The 14,446-nt window shown below is 44.0% G+C and overlaps 1 protein-coding gene across 1 annotated transcript in view; it reads right to left on the reverse strand.

The window, feature by feature from the left end:
- The window catches only part of glra1 (glycine receptor, alpha 1), a 131,950-nt gene that overhangs the window by 18,556 nt on the left and 98,948 nt on the right, over positions 1–14,446 (reverse strand). Inside the window, exon 9 of the mRNA XM_056285282.1 lies at positions 6,022–6,236. Within this exon, the coding sequence (XP_056141257.1) occupies positions 6,022–6,236 (215 nt within the window). The remainder of the gene's footprint in view (positions 1–6,021; positions 6,237–14,446) is intronic.

Raw genomic sequence — 14,446 nt, forward strand, 5'->3', positions numbered from 1 at the left:
TAGCTTTGAGCCACGTCAAACTTTCTCCATATTATCAACTGTCAATAGAGGCACTTGTGTTTAATGACTGAATGGGCAGATTAAGGGATTACCAGAGGGACAAAAAGGTGCTAATAAACTGTTAGCTTCTCACACACAAGGCCAGCCAAATGTCAATAGCGTTTACATATCATGTAGCCTAGTGTGGTGTAGAGCAAGACAGGCAGAAGTAAGGACTGTCCAGATAATACTGACTAAATGAGGTCTTTGCCTGATTGTTATGTGTTTCAAGCATCATCATTCAGGAGCATTCACCTCACTCTATCAAGACAACTCTCCTTCTCCACATGAAATTGTACAGCCATTTAAGAAGGATATCCTTGTTCTATCACGGAGAGAAAAGCCCACAATAAGCCACCTCTAATCCAATTAAACAACGATCTCTTATCTCTATCCAGATACAAAATACATCTAATCTGAGTTCGGCCTCTTTTGTTTCTAGTGTGTTCTGAGTCCGATGCCTTGAACAATGTTTATCTTCAGAGGTCTGACTCAGATCCCACTGAGCTGCTGGCAGCCACTGCTACCTAAATGGTACGGTCAGTCGGTTCACTAGGTTTTAATGGTCATCCAGGCGGGGGGCGAGGGAGGGAGGGAGGGAGACAGCGACAGAGAGAGGAGGGGGGGGGGGACAATGGGAGTAAAACAACAAAAAATAAGAAAATAGAGAAAAAATACTTGGTGAGAAAGAAACACACACACACACACACACACACACACACACACACACACACACACACACACACACACACACACACACAAAAAAAACAGAGAGGGGAATGTCAGAACTTCTTCCAAGCCAAGTGAAGGCAGTCTTTGGCCTGGAAAAGTGCAGGGCTGTGCTGAGACTAGAAAGTACCCTGCAAAAGACACACACAGACACACACACACACACACCCCTCTGTCCTTTCCTGTCCTGTGTGTGTGGTCTGAACATGACTGTTTGTGACAGACTAACTGACCAGTGCTGGCCTTCAGTGCACCTTAGGTGGCTTTACTGGATGCACGGTTCACAGGACATCGTTCACATTCCGAAGTCGGCCAAGGCTTGTGCTCCAACCTACTGACTGACTGGCTAGCTAGCTGGCTATCTGACTGCTGGGATAACTGTCTTAACTGTCAGAAGCAGGGATGTAATGGCAACAAGTCTGATTTCTTCATTCAGTTTACTTCGTTTCCATTTGGCATATGTACCATATTTCCTGGACAATAAGTTGCTTCGGTGTATAAGTTGCATTTATATGGTGGTACAGCATTTTCAATTGAGTCACAAGATTAAACTGCCATCTAGTGACCCTAGTTGAATCGCAGCGTATTTGCGTGACAACATTACATTGTATACGTCGATTTGGAATAAGGATCACAGGACCAGCCAGATGAGTAAAAAATCCGTGACTTACAGTCCAGGAAATACGGTAATTCATTTTATGAACCCAACTGGTACTATTCATGCCCTTTAGGTAGTAGCACCAGGCTGGTGTTATTCCAATAAAAATGGGGTCTTTTTAAGAAAGAACAGCATCCTCTGAAAATTATATATATTTTGATATGTTCTGGTTAATGGTTGTCAAATGTAATTCTTTCAGTCCCTGGAGTTCACAGTTTATTCATCTTTTTTATTCTTCACCGAATCATTACTGAACAAGACCATTTCTCTGCCACACACCTTCTATTCTGGGTGAAAATCAGCTCAAATGCTTTGCAGAAAGTCTTACTTAACGTTGTAATCCACAATTTCTCTCTGTTACTAAGATGTTGTTTTGTCCATTTGAAACGTGAGGATGATGTGACGATTCTGTAGGAGTCAGAGAGAAACAGACTTGTTGCAACTGATTTTTTTCAGACTACAGAGAAAGTGTAACAGCCATTGTCGCTCATGTGCTGTCACCTCAGAAGTAAACAGTTCCCACCCTTGCAAAAAAAAGAAAAAAGAAAAAAAGAGGGTATCTTAGACCAAAGCTAACACAAACAAGATTTTTTTAAGCGCTTTGTTGATTTTGAAACTACAGAGGGCCACAGAAGATATTAGCAATTCTAGTAAAACAAATGCAGAATTGTCTCCGTATCCTTTTTTGTCCCCAATTGTATCTGGCCAATTACCCTACTCTTCTGAGCCGTCCCGGTCGCTGCCCCACCCCCTCTGCCGACCAGGGAGGGCTGCAGACTACCACAGGCCTCCTTTCACCTGACAGTGAGGAGTTTCGCAAGGCGGACGTAGCACATGGGAGGATCACGCTATTCCCCCCAGTTCCCCCTCCCCCCTGAACAGGCACCCCGATCGACCAGAGGAGGCGCTAGTGCAGTAACCAGGACACATACCCACACCTGGCTTCTCACCCGTAGACACGTGCAATTGTGTCAAGGGATGTCTGACCAAGCCGGAAGCAACACGGGGATTCGAACCGGGATCCCCATATTGGTAGGCAATGGAATAAACCACCATGCCACCCAGATGCCCCCCCCCCCGACTTCTCTCCTTTCTTAGCTCCTCCTCTCCACTCCATTCCAACTCAGCTCCGCTCTTCTCTTTTCATACTACCGTGCCTTACATGGTGCAATACTCCTCAGTGGCACGAGAAAGGAGCAGTGTGTTATTCAGTGTGTATTGTGTGTGTATACAGTGTGTCTTGTATTTTGTGTATGTGTGTGTGTGTGTGTGTGTATGCGTGAGAGAGAGAGAGATGGAAGGAAAAAGCAATAGAGAGAATGAGAGCGGGAACAGCATGCCTACCTAAGCTCAGCTGTGCTGTATGATCATTATTGTGACAGCTGAACTACAGAGAAATCACGGTTCACTTGTTCAATTTCCTGAACACATGAAGCACCTAATGTCAACAAACAGAATGTGAGTGTGTGTGTGTGGGGGGTCGTGTGTGGTGGGGATTACAGCTTCCCTGGACATAATTATACAATCCTACAGGCTCACGCAAACTCCTACCGTTTGTTTTGTTTTTTAATCTTCAAATCCCTCACAGGGAGAGCCTTCCCTCTCTTTCCAGTCATTTTCCTATCTATTTCTCTAGCTGTACTCATGCATACTCTCTCAAATGTTTCCTTATTCGCTCACTTCTCTCCTTTCTCCCCCTCTTTGTTTTTTTCTTCATTCTTCTGTCTCATCACTGTTTTCTAAGTTTCTCCTGATCTTACTTCTCCTGCATTATCTCAGTCCTTTCCTTCTTTTTCTATGTCTCTATTAGGTTTTAAGCCTCTATTCTGTGACCAATACAACTCTTATGAACCAAAACGTGAACTCTCGGAACAGCGATCTGAATTTTCGCTCTCTTTCTCATTTCTAATTCCGCCTCCTTCTCCCTCTCAGGCTGTCATCATTGGACATATACATGACAGCGACTGGTGCCTTTTTCTGATGGTTTCCAATAGGTTTAAGGCATTTCTCTTGCTATTTATGAGTCTTGTGCTCCCTGGTTTTTATCCAACTGGCATGCGTGCCGTGCATTTAAAAAAAAATGCTCCAAGTGTCTGAAGTTGAAAAATTGTTCAACTCCAAGCAGAATAACCCCCCACATCACCGCCACTTTTTCTCTCTCTTTTTCTCAACTGAACCGCTTACAACAAAGCTGGAGGAGAAAGACCTAAAGTGTGCCCTCTCGTATTGTTAATGTATCTCTTAAAAGAGATATATTGTTTAACAAAAACACAGAGTAATGAATTGGATGGGCAGACTTTTTACGCTAATTCACATATCACTAACACTGGCACACAAGTGATTGACAGGTGGCGCTGTGGCTGCTCGGCAATGGCAAATGCCTCTCGCTGCCAAAGGTGCATCCAATGGAATCAGTATCAGGGCATTTGTAAAAAATAAAAAGCAGTTACAGTGTGCCTTGCATTAAAATGGGTCCAATGTGATTGCACCCTAACTCTTCCCTCTCGCCTTTGTTCCCTCTTACTGCATTGGTCTTCCTCTGTCGCTTTCTTTCTCCTCTTTCATTGCCTCTCTCCCTCTTCTGTATTTCATTTTCTTCCTCTGTGACATTCTCACCATCCTCTCTCCTTCTCTAACTGTGATTTCTATAAAATCTCCTTTTTAGACACAAACCCCCCATCCCTCTCTTTGTCTGCTCACCCTCCCTTGTATTCCCTCCATCCCCTCTGTAAACTAAGTCGAGGACATGGCTCTGTGTGGCCGAGACACACTGTGGAATGACAGTTATGTAATGGAAAAGTCCCCAGCTTCAGACTCAACTGCAAATTAATTTTCTTTTCAAAACATTACATCTTAGCCTCATATGGTCCTTAAGTTGTTTTAACACATAGGAATGCATTGTAAAATCATGTTCACTCGACAGAGTGACATGTATTTAGTTTTAACATGATGGCGGATGTCAAAAAAAATTACGGCTCTCAACCTGGGTCAGACTGCAAAATGCAAGTCTAACGGTATATGTTACATAATGGATACAATCTCAAGCACTTCATGGTGAGTATCACAAGTTGAATCAGTTTATCTGGACACAACGTTTATTGAGATCTATTTATTATTGACCTCTTCAGTACCAAATGACTGCAGGTATCCCCGCCCTTATAAACAATACAGTAGCATAACGACCAAAAACAACGATCAGCTTCATATGCAAATTACCCTGATCATTAACCAGAGTTACAATGGCCAATAGTTGCAATCACAGCATTGTAAGATGGCGACAGATGTACTCTTAGCCCCCCCCCGGTTCAGGGACGGTCTTCCCTCTTCCATTGTACCCTTTCATAAGGGTGGGGATACCTGCAGTCAGTTGAGACTGAATACATCACTTAGATGAATGAGGAAATGTTTCTTTCAATAAACGTTGTGTCCAGATGAACTGATTCAACATTTTTGTGATTTTCTCACCTGGATTATTGAGCATGCATAAAGACTTCATGGTGAGTATTTACGTGTATACAGCCATTACACATCAGGTTGACATAAAAGGGTGGTTCCAGTTCTTGATGAAATGGACCGCATATCCCTGGCAGTGTTAGTGTGTTGCTATACCTGTTGAGCTACTGAGACCCTCAACTAATTCCTTCAAAACTTACACATGGAAGTCTACACATAAAACAGAAATCTGTGAGTACAAATCCTGTCAGATACAAGGGAAATAAAAAAACGATATCAAAAGCTTTCAACTGGCCTCATTATTTCTAACCTTTATCTCAGGAAAGGTTTGCTTAGCATATTTACACAGCTCGACACACTCCCCTCTGGGAGCTGCCCATTTATAACACTGCACTTCCCCTCTGCCCCTCATTGGCTCTATAGCATCAACTGGCTGTTGAAGACCTTGCTCAAAAGCACAACAAGAGTGGTTGCTAGGGAAGGTGAGGGTTAGTAAATGCGGGAAACAATAAAAACAAAGTAGGAATTAATTGGTTCAAATGGAAGTGGAGGATATGAAAGAGGGGTATTACCATGTCATATCAACTCATCTAATTTGCACTCCTGCACATACCAATGCAATAATTAACTTGTGCAATGATCTATGCAACAGGATCTGTGAGATCTTTTTTACTGGGTGTGTGCAATATTATGTACTACTTTGCAATACTATGTATGTCCTGCATACCTTAAAGTACCTGGTGTTATCATAGCCTACTTATAGCACATCTTTACTGTTACCCCTCTAATATTGCTCATACTTAGATCTGCACTCATACTTTTATACTTAAATTTTTGCTTTTTACACTTATTACATTTTCCTTTTGATATTTAATCTTTTACTTCGTTTACACTCCTCTTATCTTGCTATGTACTTGCTATATTCTATATGTAACCGAAAGAAAGGTACCAAGTCAAAATCCTTGCATGTGATCGTACTTGGCCAATAAAAACTGACTTGACTTGACTGGATGCGAGTTCCTCAGAGTGAAAAATTTGTTATTTTTTCCTCAGCCGATGAAGAGCAATGCAGTAAGTGCAATCCAATATAATCACCCAACGAATGCGGCTGGATAATCACGGGTGCCGTTCGATTGTCTCACCTTGGGCAGGGATGCTCGGGAGCCAGAGCTCTGTGTGGTCATGGTCAGCACGGTGGTGATGCCCAGACCCACCCGAGCAGGAGCGGCATCCATGTTGATCCAGAACGACACCCAAGACAGGATAACGATAAGCAGGGAGGGGATGTACATCTGAATCAGGTAGTAGCCCATCTGACGCTCCAGGTGAAATCGAGCCTCGATGCAGGTGAATTTACCTGGATACAGAGGATGAAGAGGGGAGAGGCAGAGGCAGATGTTGAAAGGAAATAAAAGGAGAGAAAAAGAAAGAGAAAGACAGCGATTTCATTACAGTCCACCTCTTCAGCCGATCGGGCGTGAAAAGAACAAGTCGGGACTAAAAGGTGCATTTTAACTGCAGGAAACAAGAGGGAGAAAGAAAAGGAAATAATCAGATTTTAGCCAGATATGACATTCTGTTGTAAAGTGATGGGTACTGTAATGCATACAAATGTAGCTGGTGAAGGGGGAAGTGTGGGGAATAGGAGGTACAGAGGGAAAGGGGCTGGAAGGGTCAGAGAAATGTACCCAGAGGAGACCGGGGGGGGGTGACGACATGATTTAGTAAATTTTGTATCAGCTGACAGTCCAGATTGAAATGGGGTTTGACACAAATTAATGTAAGGAAGGAAAAATGGGAATTTCTTGATCGAAGAAAGGAGGAGAGAGAGAGAGAACACCATATGCGAGCAGAGAAGGGCGTACGGAAAGGAGCAGAGGAGAGAGAGGGGGTGGAGAGGGAGATGATTATGCCAATGCTGGTGAGGAAATGAACAGCGGCATACTCAATTTTCCTTACAAAAGGAGAGGAAGAGAGGAGAAGCGATGATTAGTATATAATAATACCCTTATGTTACAGAATGATCAAGTGATTTATTGAAGGTGACTTTTTTTTTTAGATCAAAAGACACAGAACTAGGATCAGCGATCTGGCACTCTGGGAACTACAGTATTATTTCTGATAATATCAATTACAGAATGGAACAGATGATCCACTGCGGCGACCCCTTACGGGGGCAGCCAAAAGTAGAAGTAGTAGTAGTAGTAATATCGATTACAGAACATATAGTGAACAATGACATCCATTTAAGAACTGCACAACCATGCGTGTAGCCTGTGTTAGCACTGTATACACACTGGTAGCCACAGTAGAAGTCCCCCTTTAATGCAGTTATCCTCCTGTACAGCTGTCCTGCATTAGTATTGCACTCAAATTTCATTTGAAGGTTTCTCAGTAGAGTGAAAGTTGTGAATGGTAAATTGAAAACCCAGATCTCTTCCTATTAACTTATTAGACGATTAGCAACAAATACAAATTTAACCATAGGTAAAAATACAACCGAGGCTTTTGATTCCAATTACATCAACTTTACAAACAATGTGAAAGTGAAGGTACCAATTTCCATCTTTAAAATACATTCAATCACATCTTTAACATTCCATTTAATGTTATGAGGCAGGTATCAAAACCTCAGTCACTTGGTTTTAGACAGATCAGTGACTTTGAGCTGATATAAACCTAAACGACCGAGGTAGTACTATGCTTTGACCCCTCACACTGGAGACTGGGCTTTTGAAAGTGTACGGCAAGCTTCACCAGCTTGATGCAATCCCTAGGCTCATAAGAGGTCATAATTACAGGTTCCCTGCAACTGTGATTATATCATCATCATTTACACAATGTGAGGAATTTCACTCCAAAATGCTGCACACCCCTTTTTTGGGGGGGGGGGGGTAGTACTGATGTGATATTTGTTACTCGATGTTGAGGGGGAAAAAACAGACTGTCATGTGGGTGGGAAATGACTTCATAGTTAGCACTGTCACCTAAGATCAGATCTCAGCCTTTCTGTATCTTCTCTCACTGTTTTCCTTGGTGTCCTATGGGCACTGCAGTTTGCTCCCATGGCCCCAAAAAAATGCAGATTTGCTTAACTTGAGACTCTAAACTTTCCACAGGGGTGAATGTGAAAATGTGTCAAGTAATGAGCTTGAACCCTGTCCATGATATCCTCTCAATAGAGCTGGGTGATACCTCAATATAATATCAAAATTGTGAAATGAGACAAGATATTGTCTGGGATTTTGATTATCTTAATACTGTGACATACCTTTAAGCTGTTCAGAGAGGTGAATCAGTTCATCTGGACAACCGTTTATTGGGAGAAACGTTTCATCACTCATCAAAGTAACTGTCAGTCTCAATTGGCTGCAGGTATCCCCTAACCTTATAGACAAGTTTACGCGGCACTTCCGGTCCATTTCCGCATTCGGGCCACCCTATACTTTTCTTTTCCAGTGTAATGAGTAGCTACCTAGTTACCACAGTTCAGGGAAAGGGTTTTCTTTGGTTGGCTTTTTGGCAATGTAATGATGGGAACAAACAAAGATGTTTTTTTTGGTGGTTTCTTCAAATTCAAAGCCTTCAACCACATCCGTGTTTCGAAATCTGCTGTTGGTTTTCTGTGGAAGGAAAACAATGGAATACAGGGACATTGCCATTTTGTGGCAGGTTGATGGGCAACACATTCTCTATCCAACCACTCATTCAGACATTTCCGTGTATTAGTACAGCCACACACTGCACTATGTGTCCCTAAACCATTTTCTAATGTCCATTTTTAATGTTTAATGTTGAAGATATTGCAGATCTAGGCTTGCATGTTTACATCCGGCTATGGCTGTTTAGACCGGAAGAACAATGCACCCACCCCGGAGCCCTAGGTAAGGGCGGGAGAACTCGTCTTTAAATAGCACAGTTGCATAATGACCGAAACCAATGACTGGTTTCATATGCAAATAGGCGTGACCATTAACTAGAGTTACAGTAGCCATGTGTACTATTCACAGAGGATTGGCGAATAGTTGCAATCACTACGTTATAAGATGGTGACAGACTTACTCCTAACCCCCAGTTTCAGGGAAGGCCGCTCCCTCTTCGCATAGATGGCCTCTTTGACTCTGCGTTCAAACCAGTGTTCCTCCCTATCAAGGATGTGCACATCCTCATGCTTGAAAGAGTGGCCACTGGCCTGTAGATGGGTGTAGACTGCGGTGTCCTGGCCTGACTCGCTAGCTCTTCTGTGTTGTGCTATCCTCTTAGCCTGCGTCTGTTTGGTTTACCCGATGTACAAGTCATGGCAATCCTCCTGGCACTTAACAGCATACACTATATTGCTATTTGTGCCGGGGAACCCGATCCTTGGGGTGCACCAATTTCTGGTGCATCATGTTTTGGGGTTTGAAAGATGCGGTGTTTGGAAAATATGCATCTCAACTGTTTCGACACTCCCGCCATGTATAGAATCAACACTGGTTTATGCTTAGGCAGCTGTTGTCCTTCTCCTCTCTTCGATCGGCTGGTGCACTCTTTGGGCATCTTCCTGGCTTTGACAAACGCCCACCTAGGATAACCACACTTAACCAGGGCTTGTTTAATGTGGGATTTATCCCCTTCCCCGGCCGCTGTGTTGGTGGGGACGTTGTTAGCTCGGTGGTTCAGTGGTTTACGGTAAACATCAACAATCAAATGTCCCCCATCACCGATTGCAATTTCGCAGTCTAAGAAGGCTAACTTGTCATTTTTCACATCCTCCCTGGTGAACTTGATGTAGTTGTCCACCCAATTAATTTGGTCAGTGAAATGTGATACTATGTCCTGAGATTTAATTTTAACCCAGGTGTCGTCCACAAATATGAACCAATGGCCAGGTGGTGTCCCTGGATAAGACACCAGAGCCCTCTTTTCCACTTCCTCTATATACAAGTTGGCCACTATAGGTGAAACTGGGGGACCCATAGCACACCCATGCTTCTGCCTATAGTACTGCCCTCTTTATGTGAAGTACATGGACTGAAGACACAGCTTCATGAGCAGACACACTTGGTCAGTGTTAAGGGTGGTCCTATTGCGAAATTATATTTTATTAATTTCAGATAACTTTAACTATGTTGTTTCTTTGCACCATTTCACCCCAGAAGTGAAAACAAAACACGATAAAACTGAATACTATGTAGTTTATGGTTATTAACTGTTAGACTAACTCTTTTGATATCTATTATTTTAAAAGGCTCCCAAAATGTGATTCAGATCATTTTTTTTCTTGTATATACTGTATGTATATAACCCAGCCACTGGGAATGAACAAGCAAGTGCATTCTTCATGTCGGTCCCAAGCCCAGATAAATGGGGAGGGTTGCATCAGGAAAGGCATCCAGCGTAAAACCTTTGCCAAATCAAATACGCAGATCATAAATCAGATTTCCATACTGGATCGGCCGAGGCCTGGGTTACCAGCAGTTGCCACCATACTATTGGCCAGCAGGATGCTGGTGGAAAATATAGCACTGTTGGGCGAACAACAAGGAGAGGGGGAAGGCATGTCCAGAGGCAGCGGGAGAGGAGGAAGGGTAGGAGTGTGGAGGTGAGAGTTGGAACTTTGAATGTTTGCACTATGACTGGTAAGGGGAGAGAGCTGGCTGATATGATGGAGAGAAGGAGGGTAGGTATACTGTATGTGCAAGAGACCAGGTGGACAGGGAGTAAGGCCAGGAGCATCAGAGGTGGGTTCAACCTGTTCTACCATGGATGGGAGGAGAAATGGGTAAGGTTACTCCTGAAGGAAGAGTATGTCAAGACTGTTGGAGGTGAAGAGAGTGTCGGATAGAGTCAGGAGCATGAAGCTGGAACTCAAAGGTATGATGATCAATGTTGTCAGCACACAAGTTGGGTGTGAGATGGAAGAGAAAGTAGAATTCTGGAGGGAGTTGGATGAAGTGGTGGACAGTGTACCAAAAAAGGAGAAATGTGTGATTGGAGTGGACATCAATGGGAATGTTGGTGAAGGGAACGGTTGTGATGAGGAGGTGATAGGTAAGTATGGTGTCAAGGAGAGGAATGTGGAAGGACAGATGGTGGTGGATTTTGCGAAAGGATGGAAATGACTGTGGTGAATACATATTTCAAGATGAGGGAGGAACACAGGGTGACGTATGAGAGTGGAGGAAGGTGCACACAGGTGGACTATATCATATGCAGGAAGTGCAATATGACAGAGATTGGAGACTACAAGCGGCGGACGGGAGAACGTAGCTAGGGAGCATCGGATGGTGCTCTGTAGAAGGAATTTGGAGATCAAGAGGAGGAAGAGAATGAAGGCAGAGCCAAAGATCAAATGGTGGAAGTTGAAGAAGGAAGACTGTTGTTTGGAGTTCAGGGAGGAGGTAAGACAGGCACTGGGTGGTAGTGAAGAGTTACTGGATGGCTGGGCAACTACTGCAGAGATGGTGGGGGAGACAGCGAGGAAGGTCCTTGGTGTGTCATCTGGACAGAGGAAGGAAGACAAGAAGACTTGGTGGTAGAATGTGGAAATACAGGCAAATATACAGAGGAAGAGGTTTGTGAAGAAGAAGTGGGATAGTCAGGTAGATTAAGAAAGTAGACAGGAGTACAAGGAGATGCAGTGTAAGGCAAAGAGTGAGGTGGCGAAGGAAAAGGTGTATGGTGAGTTGTATGAGAGGTTGGCCACTAAGGAAGGAGAAAAGGACTTGTACCGATTGGCTAGACAGAGGGAACAAGCTGGAAAGGATGTGCAGCAGGTTAGGGTATTGAAAAACAGAGATGGAAATGCGCTGACAAGCGAGGAGTGTGTTGAGAAGGTGGAAGGAGTACTTTGAGGGGCTGATGAATGAAGAAAATGAGAGAGAAGGTTGGATGATTTGGGGATAGTGAATCAGGAAATGCGGTGGATTAGCAAGGAGGAAGTGAGGGAAGCTATGAAGAGGATGATGAGTGGAAAGACAGTTGGTCCTGATGACACACCTGTGGAGGCATGGAGATGTTTAGGAGAGATGGGAGTGAAGTTTTTAACTAGATTGTTTAACACAATCTTGGAAAGTGAGAGGATTCCTGAGGAGTGGCGAAGAAATGTACTGGTACCGATTTTCAAGAGTAAGGGTAATGTGCAGAGCTGTAGTAAGAGGTAAGAGTAAGAGGTATAAAGTTGGTCAGTCACAGCATGAAGTTATGGGAAAGAGTAGTAGAAGCTAGGTTAAGAGAAAAGGTGATGATTAGCGAGCAGCAGTATGGTTTCATGCCAGGAAAGAGTACTACATATGCAATGTTTGCTTTCAGAGTGTTGATTGAGAAGTATAGTGAAGGCCAGAAGGAGTTACTTTGTGTCTTTGTGGATTTAGTGAAAGCATGTGATAGGGTGCCGAGAGATGAGGTGTGGTATTGTATGAGTAAGTTAGGAGTGGCGGAGGACATGTATGAGAGCAGTGTGACAATGGTGAGTTGTGCAGATGGGTTCAAGGTGGAGGTGGGTGTTCTGTTATGGTAGTTTAGTGAACAAAATTTTTCTAAGTCATTTCAATTGTTTTCTGCGACAGGTAGTGGTTCCTTTAAGAAACACAGAAAGTTAGCCTTCCATGTGACTTCAGTCAGGAAGTGAAGACACATTGCCCAAAGAATGGCTATTTTTTTAGGATAACTTTTTCCATCAGCAAACGTTTGCACACATCTTATGCCATTCGTAGCATCGTTTTATCACCCTTTTGCAAATCAATAAACCTGTGGACAACAGATTCTGTCTCCACAGTTTTGATGAACGGAAGGTGTTTAACTTACTGCCAAGTTGTCAGTATATAACAAGGGCGGCATAGTGAAACAATGGCTTCAGCGCAGAAGATAACGCAGTATATGCTAGACACCGATTATGGAAAAAAAATATCCCACACTAAATACTAGATCCTGTTCTTCTAAACGCTCAAGTGGTTCTTCCACTTGAGCTTCATCTTCCATGTGAAGATGAAGATGATGTCTGCAGGATTTCCATCTGTGGATGTAAATCCTGCAGACATTGCCACAAGGTCTGTCACTGCTGCACATCTCTCAGGTACCAGCTGGCTTTGTGGACCGACGTTCCTGAAACACCCCCTGCAAAGTCATCCTGAGCAAGGCACATTAGAGGTTGTGAACGCTTCTTTGGATGCAGAGATTTGCCCTCAGGTCTCTACAATAAAAACAACCATGTCGTGCAAACAACTGGGGTCTCTCCACTTTTCTAAGTTCTCTAGCTGGAACTCATTGACCCACGCCATCGCTCACCTCATTCACATTGTTTGCCTCTTCCAGAGGAATCCTGCAACCAAAGCCAGTGGCTGCAAAGGCTGGCATCACTGCCACACAGCAGTCTCAGTTGATGAACTCTCATGGTCTAAGAGAACCATCATCCATGTAGTTCAAGAAGAGACATGTGCTCAAGAGTATGCCTGTTTAAGGAAGGGGGAGAACCTCTCTAAGGAAAGTCCTCTCAAAGCCTTAGACCCCCTTATTGACGCTGATGGCCTTCTGAGGGTCGGATGTCGTGCCAGAGAAGCCGAACTCCAGCAAGAAGAGAAAAGTCCTCTCATCGTTCCTGGCAAGCATCATATAGCAACACTTCTGGTCAGGTATTATTATGAGAAAACTCAACACCAGGGTCAACTGTTCACCGAGTGCACCTTACGTACTGCCGGTCTCTGGATAGTTGGCAAAAGGTGGGTTGGTAGTGTTATCAATGGGTGCGTCACATGCCTCAAACTTTGCGGCACACCTCAGAAACAGAAGATGGCAGACCTTCCAGCAGTTCACCTTTCTACTGAACCTCTGTTCACGAATGTCGGCCTGGATGTTTTCGGTCCATGGACAGTATCTTCATGCTGGACAAGGGGTGGCCTCGCTCAGAGTAAGTGGTGGGGAGTTTTATTTGCCTGCATGAGTGTAAGAGCTGTTCACATCGAGGTCATTGAGTCTCTAGATACGTCGAGCTTCATCAACACCCTCAGGCATTTCGTTGTCATCAGGGGTCCAGTGAAACTCATCTGTTCCGATCGAGGAACCAACTTTGTCAGTGCTTGTAAGGAGCTTAAGATTCCTAGCAATATTGACACTTCTGTCGAACAGTTCCTGTTAGATCAAGGCTGCACATGGAAGTTCAATCCTCCCCACACCTGTCACATGGGTGGTTCATGGGAGAGGATAATTGGTGTAGCAAGAAAAATCTTGGACTCTATGTTTCTGCAGCTCGGGTCTTCGAAGCTGACCCATGAGGCACTTACTACACTGATCGTAGAGGTGGCTGCTATCATCAATGCCAGACCTCTTATTCCAGTGTCCACCAATCCAGACGATCCTCTCATCCTTACACCAGTAACCCTCCTCTCTCAGAAAGTGAGTCTTCCTTCTGTCCCGGTTGGTGACTGCATCAAAGACCTCCACAAATCCCAGTGGCGACAAGTCCAGCATTTGGCTCAAACCTTCTGGGATAGATGGAAGAAGCAATATCTTTCTTCACTTCAGCCACGAAAGAAGTGGCAGTCTTCCCAGCCCAACCTTCAGCCTGGAAGCATTGTGCATCCTCACATC

This window comes from Lampris incognitus, chromosome 1 (assembly GCF_029633865.1).
Source record: "Lampris incognitus isolate fLamInc1 chromosome 1, fLamInc1.hap2, whole genome shotgun sequence".
NCBI classification, from domain to species: domain Eukaryota; kingdom Metazoa; phylum Chordata; class Actinopteri; order Lampriformes; family Lampridae; genus Lampris; species Lampris incognitus.